Here is a 16,875-nt window from a genome sequence, read left to right on the forward strand (position 1 = left end):
GCCATGGGTCACTCTGATCTGGGAAATTTCTCAGTTGAGAAGAAAAAAAAACTCTTTCAAGGTGTCTCTTGGCTGTGAGAAGTTTACAATATCACCTAACTAGAACACTTACCTATATGAAACACAGTCCATGCCTGCCCTCAGCTTGCCTCCTCCCTTCCTTCTCTATTCCATCTTCTGCCATGAAGCTGAGGGCATGCTTAAGTGGCCACCCCGGGTTCCATCCAGCAAATTGTTGAACATAAGAGGAGCACGCTCGAAATGGACATCTGGGTGGGAGAGACGGACTGAGGAGCCCTGACATTAGTTTCCGTAGAAGCCCCTAAAGTTGCTGAGACATTTCAGAAAGGCCAAGTGAGTACACGAGAGAGATGAGGTGCAGCCCTGTGGGCACGGACTCTTGAGGGGTAAGGTGAAGGTGGCACTCGTCTTTAGACGAGCCCATGCCTTGTTGCGCAGCTCCTTTGAAGACAAGTCCCCTGCCAAGGCACTTGCCAGTCAGCTTCTTGGGGGCAAACCCTCAACATACAAGGTCACAGCTCACTATGCTGTGCTTCTGCCAATGGTGACTGCCTTGAACTCTTGGAAGAGCCGGAGAGTGGGTAGGGCACCAGGTACAGGTGCCTGGCATGCCAACCCCACCCATGACTCCTTTGCTCCTTCAGCAAATCAGAGTTGAAGTCAGGGACAGTCAAGGCCTTTTGAAAGGCACCAAAGGTGGGCATGAGCAAGTCAGAAAGTCTGAACAAAATGTAGTCCATGAGAGCTCTCACAGGGTTAGGAAGACTGGACAGGGCGGGCTGGGTTGCAGATAAAATCTTTGCCTGGCCTTGCTTTCTCTTCCTGCAATGCCTAAATTAAGAGTGGGAACCGGAAGAAGTGTGGAAGTTACCACAGCCTCTGCCCTTTGACCCATGGTTGCATAAGCAAGGGAGGAATATGATCAGTCTCTTCCTAGTTCATACTTTCTTTTTCTTTCCATCGACTATGTTCTGTAAGCCATGTCCAATAGTAAGCTCGTTTACTGTACGTGCCCTTCATTGTTCCTTCCCATTTATTAATCATGTACCAAGTGCCAGAGGGAGGAATTGCCCTACAAGTGAGTGGTGATCTTTAGACCTAGCTAGGAAATGCCAGGCTACAGGATTGCCAGTGGAGGCATTTTAGTTTTTGGTTTATTGTCCATACTTCAGGTTTGCAACATGTTCTAGGACACACGTAGTTAAGAAAATGATTTGTGAACTAGATTAAAATATTGATTATGGGTCTAGAAAGATAATTCAGTGGTTAAAAGCACTTGCTGTTCTAATAGAGGTCCTGAGTTTGGTTCCCAGCACTCATGTAGAGTGACTCACAACCATGTGTGAGTCTAGCTCCAGGAGATTTGACATCCTCTCTGGCTTCTGTTGGCACCTGGACACACACACACACACACACACACACACACACACACACGAATCATTCTTATCTATTACACAAGATTGCTGAGTCTGCAAAAAGGGAGAGGAGAGGCTTAAGGACCCTGGAAGAGGATTTATGAAAGAAACTGTTTGCAAGGCTGTGGTCAGGGCCAGAACAGGGTATTTCAGGCTGGATTCTGCCGTGCCTTGGGTTCAAGTCTCAGCTTTGCCACTTGATATCTATGTGACCATTGACCAGGTCCTTGGTGTCTTTTGATTGATTTTAGGTTCTCCTTTTGAATAATAGCTACCAACCTGTGAGATAGTGAAGATAAACAGCTAAGCGACTTTCCCATAGACAGAGATGGCTGAGCCAGAGAAGTTAAGCAATTAGCCCTAGGCTCAGTCATGAATGTGTGGCAAGTGTGAGCTGGCAACCAGATCTCGTGCTGAGTCAGGGTTCCTCTCAGGCCTCCTTTACGCAGGCACACGCCTCCCTGCCTGCCCCAGGAGGGGCTCTTGGCACAGAGTGTCCTCAGCCTTGCCAGTTCCCACAAGAGCATCAAGAACTCGATGAAGGATTCCCAGAAATGTCAGCATCTTGCCTCTGTCTCCACCTAATAGTTGTTCCAACCACATTTAACCTGAACTTGATGCAAGAAATCAGGCCTGAGGAAGTGGATTTGGTTGTCTCATGGAGTTCAAGGATATTTTTTCCTTCCGTGTGTGTGTGTGTGTGTGTGTGTGTGTGTGTGTGTGTGTGTAGGTGTTCAAAAAACAACTTTGTGGACCTGGTTCTCTCCTCACTCCTTTACATGGGTTTAGGGGATTAAACTCAGAACACCAGGCTTATACAGCAAGTACATTTACCCATACCCGCTGAGCCATCTCACTAATCCTTTCCCTTAATTTTTTGCATGAGTATGTGTGTGTGGTGCATGCCTATATGTACACACTCTTGCATAAATTCAGGTGAATGTTCTCATGTATGCGGGTGCTCGTGTATGTACCAATGCATATGCACATATATGTGACCACATGTGAAATTCCCAAGTCGACACTGGGTGTTTTCTTCAGTTGCTCTCCCCTTTATTTATTGAGGCAAGGTCTCTTGCTGGGCCCAGAGCTCCTCAGTTTCAGCCAGCCTGGCCAGGTGGTTTGTTTGGGATCCTCTACCTCTGCCTCCAGAATGTTAAGATAACAGCAGGTGGTCACCACACTGGTTCTGCTGGGTCCCCATATTTGCACAACAAGTGTTTTATCCTCGCTGCGGCACCAGCTCTCTATCCTCCCATGGAAGCTGGAGCTCCCTGCTTCTACAACACTGCCCTGCCAGTAGGCCGCAGGATTCCTCCTGCCTCTGCTAGGATTTTAGGTTGTACTCCAGTACAGCTGTGTTGGGGGACCTAAATTCAAATCTTTATGTTTGCACGGCAAACACTTGGCCATAGGAAAGGGAATTTTCTAGACTGAATGGTGAACTGTGAGAGCTGCTTTTGTGTAGACCGTCTTGGCTTTCAGCTGTAGAGTTATCCCATACACTTGTCATCCCTTGCCTTCTCCGACTGGTGGTCAGAAAGCAGAGTCAGAGAGGGCTGCATGTGACCACTGGTCCCTCTCTCACGCTGTTCTCTGCCTCCCTGCTCTCCTTCCACCTGTGGGATTCAAGCAGAAACCTGAAAACAAACTGGAGGATCCATGGAGCTGACTCTCAGTGAGGGAGCAGGACAAATTTGGGTGGAATAAATGTCAAGTAAAGGTGAGGTAAACGGAGAACAGAATTCCCAAAATCCCCCAAGATACCAATGGCTGCCTCTTTATAATGTAACGGACAATACCTTTAAAGAAATAGTGACAGCTGCTTGTGGGAATTTGCAAATTGCATTCATCTTCCATCGTGGTGAAGCCATAAACCGAGATTTCTGCTACCAGCCCTTCATGGACTGGGACCTGGGAGTTGTAGAACTCAGTCCTCTGAGCAAAACAGCTGCCATCTTCATTAGATCAGGTGTGCTTGCTTGCAAGCGTCCATCCCCACCAGTCCTGGAGACTATTAACATTAACTCAGAAGTTGGGACTAGGAAGGGCCACAGGACACTCAGTTAGATCCCAGCATTTCCTCCCATGTGTTTGTACTCTGTTCTTCCCTTACCACATGTGACTCCAGGATGTCTGGGGAGGTGCTCGAGTCATGAAAAGGTTGGCAAAGAAGGCTCCTTTGGCATAGCCACAGGGAAGCCATCATTCATGCCACATAAAGACTTTCCAGTGCTGCTGCTTTGAGGTACACCTTGCTCTAGTGGGGAAGCCTCACCACACCATGTAAGCAAAGTTATCCCCAAAAGCTCTTTGTCTACCAGACTGAGTTTGGTAGAATCCTATTTTGCTTGCCATTAGGAGGAAAATCCTTAGGAGGAGAGGGTAGGCTTGCTCAAGTCTCCCCAGGGAAGGAATTCTTTTTTTTTCCTTTATTTTTTTGTTTATTTTTTTTTAGTTGTTGAAAAAAAATTTTCCGCCTCCTCCCCATTTCCCATTTCCCTCCCCCTCCTCCCACACATTGCCCCCTTCCTCCCCACTCCCCTCCCCCTCCCCCCACTCCATTCTCCCTCCCTCTGGAGAATGAAGAGCAGTCCAGATTCCCTGCCCTGCAGGAAGTCCAAGGTCCTCCCACTTCTATCCAGGTCCAGGAGGGTGAGCATCCAAACAGGCTAGGCTCCCACAAAGCCAGTTCATGTATTAGGATCGAAACCTAGTGCCATTGTCCTTGGCTTCTCATCAGCCTTCATTGTTCGCCACGTTCAGAAAGTTCGGTTTCATCCCATGCTTATTCATTTCCAGTCCAGCTGGCCTTGGTGAGCTCCCAATAGATCAGTTCCACGGACACAGTGGGTGGGTGCACCCTTCATGTTCCTGACTTCCTTGCTCATGTTCTGCCTCCTTCTGTTCCTCATTTGGATCTCAAGAGCTCAGTCCGGTGCTGCTATCTGGGTCTCTATCTCTATCTTGATCCATCGCCAGATGAAGGTTCTAAAATGATATGCAAGATATTCATCAGTATGGCTATAGGATAGGGTCATTTCAGGTTCCCTCTCCTCAGTTACCCAAGGTACTATCTGGGGACATCTCCCTGGACACCTGCGAGCCCCTCTAGAGTCAAGTCTCTTGCCAACCCTAAGGCGGCTCCCTTAATTAGGATATATATTTCTCTGCGCCCATGTCCACCCTTTATCCCAACCATCCCATTCCCCCAAGCTCCCCCAATCCTACCCTTCTCACATTTCTCACCCCAATTCCCCTTAGCCCCATGTCACCTCACCCCCAAGTTCCCAATTTTTGCCCAGCAATCTTGTCTACTTCCCATATCCAGGTGGATGACTATATGTTTTTCTTTGGGTTCACCTTCTTATTTAGCTTCTCTAGGATCACAAATTATATGCTCAATGTCCTTTATTTATGGCTAGAAACCAATTATGAGTGAGTACATCCCATGTTCATCTTTTTGGGTCTGGGATACCTCACTCAGGATAGTGTTTTCTATTCCCATCCATTTGCATGCAAAATTTGCGAAGTCATTGTTTTTTACCGCTGAGTAGTACTCTAATATGTATATATTCCACACTTTCTTCATCCATTCTTCCATTTAAGGGCATCTAGGTTGTTTCCAGGTTCTGGCTATTACAAATAATGCTGCTATGAACATAGTTGAACAAATGCTTTTGTCATATGATCGGGCATCTCTTGGGTATATTCCCAAGAGTGGCATTGCTGGGTCCAGGGGTAGGTTGATCCCAAATTTCTTGGGAAACAGTCACACTGCTTTCCAAAGTGGTTGCACAAGTTTGCATTCCCACCAGCAATGGATGAGGGTACCCCTTCCTCCACCAACTCTCCATCAAAGGCTATCTTTGGTGTTTTTGATTTTAGCCATTCTGACAGGTGTAAGATGGTATCTCAAAGTTGTTTTAATTTGCATTTCCCTGATTGCCAAGGAGGTTGAGCATGACCTTAAGTGTCTTTTGGCCATTTGAATTTCTTCTGTTGAGAATTCTCTGTTCAGTTCAGTGCCCCATTTTTTAATTGGGTTAATTAGCATTTTAAAGTCTAGTTTCTTGAGTTCTTTATATATTTTGGAGATCAGACCTTTGTCTGTTGCAGGGTTGGTGAAGATCTTCTCCCAGTCAGTGGGTTGCCTTTTTGTCTTAGTGACAGTGTCCTTTGCTTTACAGAAGCTTCTCAGTTTCAGGAGGTCCCATTTATTCAATATTGTCCTTTGATGTGCTTCTGGGGATATACATAGGAAGTGGTCTCCTGTGCCCATATGTTGTAGAGTACTTCCCACTTTCTCTTCTATCAGGTTCAGTGTGTTCAGCCTGATATTGAGGTCTTTAATCCATTTGGACTTGAGTTTTGTGCATGGCGATAGATATGGATCCATTTTCATTCTTATACAGGTTGACAACCAGTTATGCCAGCACCATTTGTTGAAGATGCTTTCTTTCTTCCATTGAATATTTTTAGCTCCTTTATCAAAAATCAGGTGTTCATAGGTTTGTGGGTTAAAATCCTGGTCTTCTACTCTATTCCATTGATCGACTTCTCTGTTTTTATGCCAGTACCAAGCTGTTTTCAATACTCAAGCTCTGTAATAGAGTTTGAAGTCAGGGATGGTAATGCCTCCAGAAGTTCCTTTATTGTATAAGATTGTTTTGGCTATCCTGGGTTCTTTGTTTTTCCATATAAAGCTGATTAATGTCCTCTTAAGATCTGTGAGGAATTTTGATGGGATTTTAATGGGGATTGCATTGAATCTATAAATTGCTTTTGGTAGAATTGCCATTTTTACTATGTTTATCCTCCCAATCCAAGAGCAAGGGAGATCCTTCCATTTTCTGTTATCCTCCTTATTTTCTTTCTTCAAAAACTTAAAGTTCTTGTCAAATAGATCCTTCACTTCCTTGGTTAGAGTTACCCCAAGATATTTTATGCTATTTGTGGCTATCGTGAAAGGTGATGCTTCTCTGATTTCCCTCTCTGCTTCCTTATCCTTAGTGTATAGGAGGGCAACTGATTTTTTGGAATTGATCTTGTATCCTGCCACGCTACTAAAGGTGTTTATCAGCTGTAGGAGTTCTTTGCTTGAGTTTTTGGGGTCGCTTATGTACACTATCATATCATCTGCAAATAATGAAAGTTTAACTTCTTCCTTACCAATTCGAATCCCTTTGATCCCCTTATGTTGTCTTATTGTTATTGCTAGAACTTCAAGCACTATATTGAAGAGGTATGGAGAGAGTGGACAGCCTTGTCATGTTCCTGAGTTTAGTGGGATGGCTTTGAGTTTCTCTCCATTTAATTTGATGTTAGCTGTCAGCTTGCTATAAATAGCTTTTATTATAGTTAGGTATGACCTTTGTATCCCTAATCTCTCTAAGACCTTTATAATAAAGGGATGTTGAATTTTGTCAAATGCTTTTTCAGCATCTAATAAAATGATCATATGGTTTTTTTCTTTCAGTTTATTTATATGACGGATTACATTGATAGATTTTCGTATGTTGAACCAACCCTGCATCCCTGGGATGGAGCCTACTTGATCATAATGGATAATTTTTCTAATGTGTTCTTGGATTCGGTTTGCCGGTATTTTTTTTGAGGATTTTTGCATCGATGTTCATGAGTGAAATTGGCCTGTAATTCTCTTTCTTGGTTGAGTCTTTGTGTGGTTTTGGTATCGGGGTAACTGTAGCTTCATAGAAGGAATTTGGCAATGACTTTTCTGTTTCTATATTGTGAAATACATTAAGGAGTATAAGTATTAGGTCTTCTTGGAAGTTCTGGTAGAATTCTGCATTGAAACCATCTGGACCTGGGCTTTTTTTGGTAGGGAGGTTTTTTATAACAGCTTCTAATTCTTCGCGACTAACAGGTCTATTTAGATTGTTCACCTGGTCCTGGTCTAACTTTGGTATATGGTACTTATCTAAAAAAGTGTCCATTTCTTTAACATTTTCCAATTTTGTGGCATACAGGCTTTTGTAGTAAGATCTAATGATTTTCTGAATTTCCTCTGTGTCTGTGGTTATGTCTCCCTTTTCATTTCTGATCTTGTTAATTTGCGTATTCTCTCTCCGCTGTTTGATTAGTTTGGATAGGGGTTTATCAATCTTGTTGATTTTCTCCAAGAACCAGCTTTTTGTTTTATTGATTCTTTGGATTGTTTTCTGTGTTTCTATTTTGTTGATTTCAGCCCTTAGTTTGATTATTTCCAGTCTTCTACTCCTCCTAGGTGAGTCTGCTTCTTTTTTTCTAGAGCTTTCAGGTGGGCTGTTATGTCTCCAATGTGTGCTTTCTCTGTTTTCTTTAAGTGGGCACTTAGTGCTATGAACTTTCCTCTTAGCACTGCTTTCATAGTGTTCCATAGGTTTGAGTATGTTGAGTTATTTTTATTGAATTCAAGAAAGACTTTAATTTCTTTCTTTATTTCTTCCTTGATCCAGGTGTGGTTCAGTAGTTGACTGTCCAGTTTCCATGAGTTCATAGGCTTTCTGGGGGTAGCATTGTTGTTGAATTCTAACTTTAATCCGTGGTGATCCGATAAGACAACAGGTGGTTACTAATTTTTTTTGTAACTGTTTAAGTTTGCTTTGTTACCAAGCAGGTGATCAATTTTCAAGAAGGTTCCATGAGCTGCAGAGAAGAAGGTATACTCTTTCCTACTTGGGTGGAATGATCTATAGATGTCTGTTAAGTCCATTTGATTTCATTACCTCCCTTAATCCTCTTATTTCTCTGTTAGGTTTCTGTCTGATTGACCTGTCCATTGATGAGAGAGGAGTGTTGAAATCTCCTACTACTAGTGTGTGTGGTTTGATGACTGTCTTAAGTTTTAGTAATGTTTCTTTTACGTAAGTGGGTGCTTTTATATTAGAGGCATAGATATTCAGGATTGAGACTTTGTCCTGATGAATTGTTCCTGTTATGTGTAGAAAATATCAGTCTCCATCTCTTCTGATTGATTTTAGTTTGAAGTCAACTTTGTTAGAAATTAGTATGGCCACACCTGCGTGTTTCTTAGGTCCATTTGCTTGATAAACCTTTTCCCAGCCCTTTACTCTGAGTAGATGTCTGTCTTTGTGGTTGAGGTATGTTTCTTGTAAACAGTAGAATGTTGAATCCTGTTTTTGTATCCAATCTCTTAGCCTGTGCCTCTTTATAGGTGAGTTGAGTCCATTGATATTAAGTGATATTAATGACCAGTGGTTGTTAACTCCGGTCATATTTTCTTTTCTTTTCTTTCTTTTTTTTTTTGGTATTAGAGTTTGTGTGTTTCCCTTCTTCGAGTTGTGCTGGTGAAGAGTCATTAGATGTCTGAGTTATTGTGGGCATTGTCGGACTCCTTGGGTTGTGATTTTCCTTCTATTACTTTCTGTAAGGCTGGATTTGTGGCTACGTAGTGTTTAAATTTGTTTTTATCCTGGAAAATTTTGTTTTCTCCATTTATAGTGAATGAAAGCTTGGCTGGGTATAGTAGTCTGGGTTTGCATCCATGGTCTCTTATTTTCTGTAGTACATCTATCCAGGACCTTCTGGCTTTCATGGTTTCCGTAGAGAAGTCAGGTGTAAGTCTGATAGGTTTACCTTTATAAGTAACTTGACCTTTTTCCTTTGCAGCTCTTAATATTCTTTCTTTATTTTGTATGTTTTGTGTTTTGATTATTATATGGCGAGGAGATTTTTTTTTTTTTTTGGCCAGTCTATTCAGTGTTCTGTATGCTTCTTGAACCTTCAAAGGAATATCTTTCTTTAGGTTGAGAAAGTTTTCTTCTATAATTTTATTAATTATATTTTCTGGATCATTGAGCTGTACTTCTTCTCCTTCTTCTACCCCTATTATTCTTAGGTTTGGTCTTTTTATTGTGTCCCAGATTTCCTGAATGTTTTTTGATGAGAATTTGTTGGTTTTGCTGTTTTCTTTTATCAGTGTGTTTATTTTCTCTATGGTATCTTCAGTGTCTGACATTCTTTCTTCTATCTCTTATAATCTGTTGGTAGTACTTGTCTCTGTAGTTCCTGTTAGTTTACCCAGATTTTCCATCTCCATCCTTCCCTCGGTTTGTGTTTTCTTCATTACTTCCATTTCATTCTTCAAGTCTTGAACTGCTTCCTTTACCTGTTTGATTGCTTTTTCTTGTTTCTCTTGGCTTTCTTGGGTATCTTTGAGCGATTTATTCATTTCCTCTACCTTTTTGTTTGTAATCTCTAATTGTTTATGGCAGTTTTTCACCTCCTGTTTAAGGTCCTCTATTATTTTCATATAATTCACTTTTGAGTTGATTTCTTCTAATTTTTCTGGAGTAGGGTGTACAATTCTACTTATTTCGGGATCCCTGGATTCTGGTGATGTCATGTTGCCTTTCAGGTTGTCAGAGGAATTCTTGCATTGGTGCCTTCCTATCTCTTTCTTCAAATGGAGCCAGGAGAGGCCTGGTGTCTTGGTCCAGTCTTTGCTGTGACTGACTCTCTGGGTGTATCTCCTCAGTGTAGAAGCAGGAACCGTTCCCGTGCAGATGGAACTCCTCAACACCGAAACATTGACGCCTGGTAGTCCAATGACCCGCGGACAAAAAGGCGAACTTGGGGGGCAGGGCGGGGTCGAGTAGAGCACAGGAGACCCTGCAGCACAAGCTGAAGGTGCCCGCGATCCCTTTCGGGGGTCCTAGAGGCCTGACCAATAGGCAGGCACTTACCACTCGGGGTGGGTAGCCTTAGTGTAGAAGCAGGAAACTGTTCCTGAGCAAAGGACCTTGCAAACAGCGCAGGCTTGGGGGCAGGGTCATGTGTAAGAAAGCCCTGCAGAAGGAGCTGGGGGAGGAGGGTTTGTGCTCTCTTCTGGGACAATCCGCCCCGGATAGCACACACTCACCCGTCCAAATGGAACTCCTCAGCACCTAAACAGGGATGCCTGGTAGCCCAATGACCCTGGGACAAAAGGAAGAACGTGGCAGGCAGGGTGGGGTCCAGTGGAGCACAGGAGACCCTGCAGCACAAGCTGAAGGTGCCCAGGTTCCCTTGCAGGGGACCTCGAGGCCTCCCCGATATGCAGGCACTCACCACTCTGGGTGGGTAGTCTTAGTGTAGGAGCGGAGAACTGTTTTTGAGCAAAGGACCTAGTGACAGCAGGGCAGGCTTGGGGGGCGGGGGTTTGGGAGGCTGGTTGGTGTGTAAAAAAGACAGCCCCGCAGCAGGAGCTGGGGGAGGGGAGTTTGTGCTCTCTTCTAGGACAATCCGCCAGAGAAGGAATTCTCACAACACCAGGATCGGCACATGTATCTGAGACTCCATCGCTGACCTGGCATGAGATGGGAGTGTCTACAATAAACATACGTTCCCCAGGGAGATGCGTGGCCTCATGTAATCCACGGAAGAACATGGAAAGTTCCTGTGGCAGATGATTTTCTGAGCACTAATATGAGTTTTCTGTAGTAGGAGCTGCGGGTTGCATTCCTGCCGCCCCAGCTCCTGGTCTCCTGGCTAGCTTATGTCCCAAAATAACAACACACAAACTGTATTCATATAAACACTGCTTGGCCCATTTCTATCTAGTCTCTTCTGGCTAACTCTCATATCTTGCTTTAACCCATATCTAATAATCTAAATAGCACCAGTCTTACCAGGAAAGATTCAGCATGTCTGACCTGGCGGCTTGCTCCATCGCGTCTGCCCGGGAGAGGGGAGCATGGCGTCTTACCTCACTTCCTCTTCCTCCCAGCATTCTGTTCTGTTTACTCCACCCACCTATGTTCTAACCTATGAGGCCAAGCAGTTTTTTTATTAATTAACAAATGACCTTCCTCCATCAGTTTTCCCTCTCTGTGGGAGCACTCAGTGTCTCTTCTCTGAGAACACGTGGCCATAGAATTTGCTTTTAGTGGCATAGTGTGACCCTTCCAGAAAGCAGCCCACCTAGGCATCTGCCTCTGAATTCTAAGAATTTATTCCTGGATTGAGTCCATCATCAATGTCTTTTCCCTGCCCTGGATGCTCTCTTGAAAGCTTTTCAGCCCTCAACCCTGCAAATAATTGGTTTTTATTTTTCTCACTTCCACACCTAGTTCTGAAAAATGCATGTATAGCTGGCCTTCACGCTTCAGCCTTTCTTGGTGGGTCCCCAGGCCCTTTGCAGATAGGCTTTTGACAGACATGCTCCACCAAATCTAATAAAATTCAAGCTGACTTTTCATGATACTACTCAAAGTTTGGATGGCACAAAACACTCAGGAGGAGGTGTATCTGGTTGCAAGGCTGAAAGCATCCCTGCTTTTCCAATAGCCAGCCTGTGTTTGTAAAAGTCAGTTTGTTCAGCTAGTCTTTCCTGTCCTAGGAATGCGTCAGTTCCTCCAGACTCTAAGTCACGGTCCCACTTCCAATACGCAGCTCACTGGCGCTCTGTACTGGTCGTTATTTCTTCAATTTCATAGCAGTAGAGTTTTGAGAACATTGGAGGATCAGGTTTGAGAACAGCTCCCCTCTTTTCCCCTTTGAGACGGGGTTCACTGTAACCCACACTGGCTGGGCGATCACTAACTATGTAAGCAGGCCATGGGTCACAGTAATCCTGCTGACTCGGCCTCCTGTGTGCTGGGATGACAGGAGCGCACCACCATGCCTGGCCAAACAGAACTATTCTCATGTATGCGCCATAATGAGTGAGTGAACCTCCAAGATCTTAGACTCAGTCTCACGGCACCCCAATCCTTCACACACAGTGAATCTTAGTTACACATCAGCTACAGGAGCTGGGTATACTGGATATGAAACCACCTATCAGCTACCTAGCTTTGGAAAAGTCACCTAGCCTCTCTGACACTCTCTCCTTAACTGCAGAATGAACTTTCTATCCACACCAGGGTCATGGTACAGCAGTTAGCACAGAGTCGTGTAGGTAGGGAGGAGCATCGAGTGCCATCCAGTCTTCTGTGTCTTCCCCTAATACATCCTTTTCTGAAAAGAGAAGTCAAGACTATGGATCTATGGCGGCACAGTCAGAGAAGAGTGGATGAGAAGGGAGCTGAGCTAGTTTTCCTACAAGCACGGTGTAGAGTGGGGAAAGTGAAGAAACTGAGAGAAGTTTATGTTTTAAAATCGAATATTGATATTTCACTGGTGGGCTTTCCCACAGATGTTAATATATTGCACTGAAATATCACATGATTTAAGGATATGTCATAAAAATCCATTATGTTGTATGCTAACTTAAAAATTAAATTAAGGGGACAGAAAGATGGTTAGGTGGTTAAGAAGCATGGCTGCCCTTCCAGAGGACCAACACCCAGATGGTAGCCCACAGCCACCTGTAACTCCAGTTCCAGGGGATCCGGCACCCTCTGATGGTCTCTGCATTCACCAAATGCACCATGGTGCATTTACAGGTGTGCAGGCAAACTCATACACATAACACTTTGCTTTAATTTTTTAATCTTTTAATTTTTGTGGGTTTTTTTTTTTTTTGAGACCAGGTTTCTCTGTAGCTTTGGAGCCTATCCTAGAAACTAGTTCTTGTAGACCAGGCTGGCCTCGAACCCACAGAGATACTCCTGCCTTTGCCTCCCAAGTGCTGGGATTAAAGGCGTGCACCACCTTTATGCTCGGCTGACATAATACTTTTTAAAAGTTAAAACATTTTTTTTTTTCTTTTTCTAGGCCCAGTGGTGAAGGCCTGTAACCTCAGCACTCGAGAAGCAGAGGCAGAGATCTGTGAATTTGATGCCACCGTGGTTTACAAAGAGTGAGATTCTAGATAGAGTCTTATCATCCCTCCATAACAGCAATAAAGACTATTTAAATATTTTAATAATAATATTTAAAAATTATAATTTGCCTAAATATTTTTATGCCACCCTTTCCTTTATATGTTGCTTCTAAAGACTGCTTAAGTCCAAGACCAGGCAAAGCTGAAGAAAAAGATCCCTAGCTCTTCCAGACTTGACACTTCTGCACAAGAACTTGCCGCCTTCCTGGAAGGGAGAGCGGAGTGAGTGAACTACAACTTCCAGAGGGCCTTGTGGAGCGGGGCTCTCGCTGATTGGTTGCTTGAGCACCGCCCTCCGCTCCTCCCCCTCCTCCCCTCCGAAGTGACCCGTGCCAGGTCCTGGGTTACAGTGCTCAGAGGCCCACTCCAGGCCAGGGACTTCCTTCTGCTGGCTTCATGGCGGCGCGGTCTGCCTTCCGGATGCTGCGGCGGCTCCTCAAGTCCAGCGCCCGGGGCTGCAGCTCAGGGGCTCCGGTGACGCAGCCCCGTCCCGGGGAGCCCTCGAGACCCGCCAGGGAGGTGAGCCCACCCCACCTGTCTGCATTCACCTAACGATTCTAGCATGCCACCCTGACCGTGGAGAAAGTACCCAGTTCTGTTCTGGAGGCCGCTTCTGGGGACGACCCAGGGCACTCACTGATGGGTTGCTTGAGTTCACTCCTACCCAGTGGGAGGGACTCCTCCGACTTTCCCTTGAACTCCCCTACCCCGGCCCTGCCATCTTCTAACAGGTCTCCCAGCTGCAGCAAATAGGGGCCCCCAGGAGTGAGATTTAGGTTTCAGTGAGATGAAACTCATTAGCCTTCCCTGCTACCTAACCTTTTAAACATTTTCCCTCACCTTGAGAGTGGAGGGCGCCAGGACACCTGCTTCTTAGTGTGACAAGGACTAAAAATAATGTTATCCAGGTGCCACCCACAGTCGGTTGTCATTTTGTAGTGGCAGGGCTCCATGGCCTACCTTGTTTCTCTTGGGAGGGCTCGGCCTCATTTTAGTCAGGAACAGGGCAAGACCATGCGCGGGGAGGTGTGGGGGTGGGGGGAGGTAGGAGCCCTGCCTGAGTGCGGGGCAGGGTGGTCACTGCATCACTGTTTCCAGTGTCGGTTTGTTTGCCTGCATGGCTAGGGAAGCGTTTGCAGGGCGCTCATTCCTTTCCTTGTAGATCTATCTGCTTCTCTTCTGACTCCCAGGATTCTCTTTGATGTCCTGGGACTCTTGAGTTTCCCAATGTTTGACTCTCCTGCCTTGCTCAAGACCCAGACGGAAGCCGACTTGTGCTAGAGTGCTCACTAGCTCAGACCTGCCTCTCCTGGAGCCTCAGATAGAGCAGGTTTATAGTTAGAGGGATTTCAAACTCTTGAACTTTGGACCTGATTGAGTGAAACGCTGGGAAAGCCCAGGCCACTGTAAGAACTTTTTTGTTTTGTTTTGTTTTGTTTTTCACGACAGGGTTTCTCTATAGCTTTGGAGCCTGTCCTGGAATTAACTTTTATAGACCAGGTCGGCCTCAAACTCACAGAGATCCGCTTGCCTCTGCCTCCTGAGTGCTGGGATTAAAGGCGTGCCCCACCATCAACTGTAAGAGCTTTAACATGATACTAGCAAATAGAGTTTTCTTCTTCCTCTTAGTTTATTTTGAACTTTTTGTGAAAGGGCCCATGTGACATGACTGATAGCCTTTGATCCTCATGTAAGGCAGGTCATCGTAAGACAGGGCCGCAGGAACCGGTGCCAGCCGCCACCGCTCAGATGCTGTACCAGGTCTTTCATATGGTGAGGGCATGAGTGATATAGCAGGGGGCACAGGCACCAGAGCCGAATCCTGGGATTCAAGTGAGCCCCACAGCTAATTAGCCGCGCGATTCTCTCCTCTCGGAGAATCGGGGCCCGTGTTTTGTAGATGGGCATGTTATCGTCTTCAGCATTCAGTGTCCTGGAGCTTAAGTGCTCATATGTGTTCCTTTTTACACCCAGAGCCTAGAGAATGCAGGTCCTGTTGCGTCATGTGTGTGGCGAGGACTGATCCTTCCAACCTGTGGCAGATGTTAGGCCCCTCCCACCTGGACCAGCAATCCTGGCTATCTCAGCTGAGGCTCCCTCAGCCTTTCTAGGTATTTCCACAGAGTCTCCCACAGTGCATGCAGCCAGCCAAATCAGCAATTGTCGTTGGCTGCTTGAAGCACATGTAATGACTCAGGTGGAATAAGGCCTAAGGAGTCCTATGATCTTTTGTTGGCCTCTGATTTGATCTGATTTCTAATCTGGGCTCTCCCTATCCCTTGCTTTCTTTCTGTAAATCCAGAGGCTTGGACCAGCTCTCCTTGTCCAGGAGCACAGGGCATGGGAATCTGTAAGAGAATCTTAGAGGTGAGATGAAATTATGTATTCAGCCCCTTTACAGAACTGCCAGTGGGCAGATACAGAGGTGTAAATGTCCAGGCCTCCCACCTGCCTTCCTTTCCTATAGGGACACTCTGCCTGCCCTCACAAGGCTCTGACGGTCTGAGGTAGACAGCCATTGGGGTGCTCACTGGGCTCTGGGGGTCTGAGGTAGAGCCATTGGGGTGCTCACTGGGCTCTGACGGTCTTTGGTAGAGAGCCATGGGGTGCTCACTGGGCCCTGATGGTCTGAGGTAGAGAGCCATGGGGTGCTCACTGGGCTCTGGGGGTCTGAGGTAGAGAGCCATGGGGTGCTCACTGGGCTCTGGGGGTCTGAGGTAGAGAGCCGTGGGGAGCTCACTGGGCTCTGGGGGTCTGAGGTAGAGCCATGGGGTGCTCACTGGGCTGTGGGGGTCTGAGGTAGAGCCATGGGGTGCTCACTGGGCTCTGATGGTCTGAGGTAGAGAGCCATGGGGTGCTCACTGGGCTCTGGGGGTCTGAGGTAGAGAGCCGTGGGGTGCTCACTGGGCTCTGGGGGTCTGAGGTAGAGCCATTGGGGTGCTCACTGGGCTCTGACGGTCTTTGGTAGAGAGCCATGGGGTGCTCACTGGGCCCTGATGGTCTGAGGTAGAGAGCCATGGGGTGCTCACTGGGCTCTGGGGGTCTGAGGTAGAGAGCCGTGGGGTGCTCACTGGGCTCTGGGGGTCTGAGGTAGAGCCGTGGGGTGCTCACTGGGCTCTGATGGTCTGAGGTAGAGAGCCGTGGGGTGCTCACTTGGCTCTGGGGGTCTGAGGTAGAGCCGTGGGGTGCTCACTGGGCTCTGGGGGTCTGAGGTAGAGTCATGGGGGTGCTCACTGGGCTCTGATGGTCTGAGGTAGAGCCATTGGGGTGCTCACTGGGCTCTGATGGCCTGAGGTAGAGCCGTGGGGTGCTCACTGGGCTCTGGGGGTCTGAGGTAGAGTCATGGGGTGCTCACTGGGCTCTAGGGGTCTGAGGTAGAGCTGTGGGGTGCTCACTGGGCTCTAGGGGTCTGAGGTAGAGAGCCGTGGGGTGCTCACTGGGCTCTGGGGATCTGAGATAGAGAGCCGTGGGGAGCTCACTGGGCTCTGGGGGTCTGAGGTAGAGCCATGGGGTGCTCACTGGGCTGTGGGGGTCTGAGGTAGAGCCATGGGGTGCTCACTGGGCTCTGATGGTCTGAGGTAGAGAGCCATGGGGTGCTCACTGGGCTCTGGGGGTCTGAGGTAGAGAGCCGTGGGGTGCTCACTGGGCTCTGGGGGTCTGAGGTAG

The 16,875-nt window shown here is 46.5% G+C and overlaps 1 protein-coding gene across 3 annotated transcripts in view; it reads left to right on the forward strand.

The window, feature by feature from the left end:
• Positions 1-13,547: 13,547 nt before the first annotated feature.
• The window catches only part of Mocs1 (molybdenum cofactor synthesis 1), a 28,597-nt gene continuing 25,269 nt past the window's right edge, over positions 13,548-16,875 (forward strand). For 2 of the 3 annotated variants that reach the window (XR_005974623.1, XM_041655514.1), the window contains exon 1: positions 13,549-13,728. Coding sequence is in view for 2 of the 3 variants with exons in the window: in XM_041655514.1 (XP_041511448.1) it covers positions 13,606-13,728 (123 nt within the window). In the remaining variant the exon portion in view is untranslated. Of the gene's footprint in view, positions 13,729-16,875 lie in introns of all 3 variants that reach the window. The other variant, XM_041655515.1, reaches the window with a different exon arrangement.

Source organism: Microtus oregoni, unplaced genomic scaffold, assembly GCF_018167655.1.
Source record: "Microtus oregoni isolate MIOR12 unplaced genomic scaffold, Mior012 000007F_ref0000211, whole genome shotgun sequence".
In the NCBI taxonomy this organism is placed as follows: Eukaryota; Metazoa; Chordata; class Mammalia; order Rodentia; family Cricetidae; genus Microtus; species Microtus oregoni.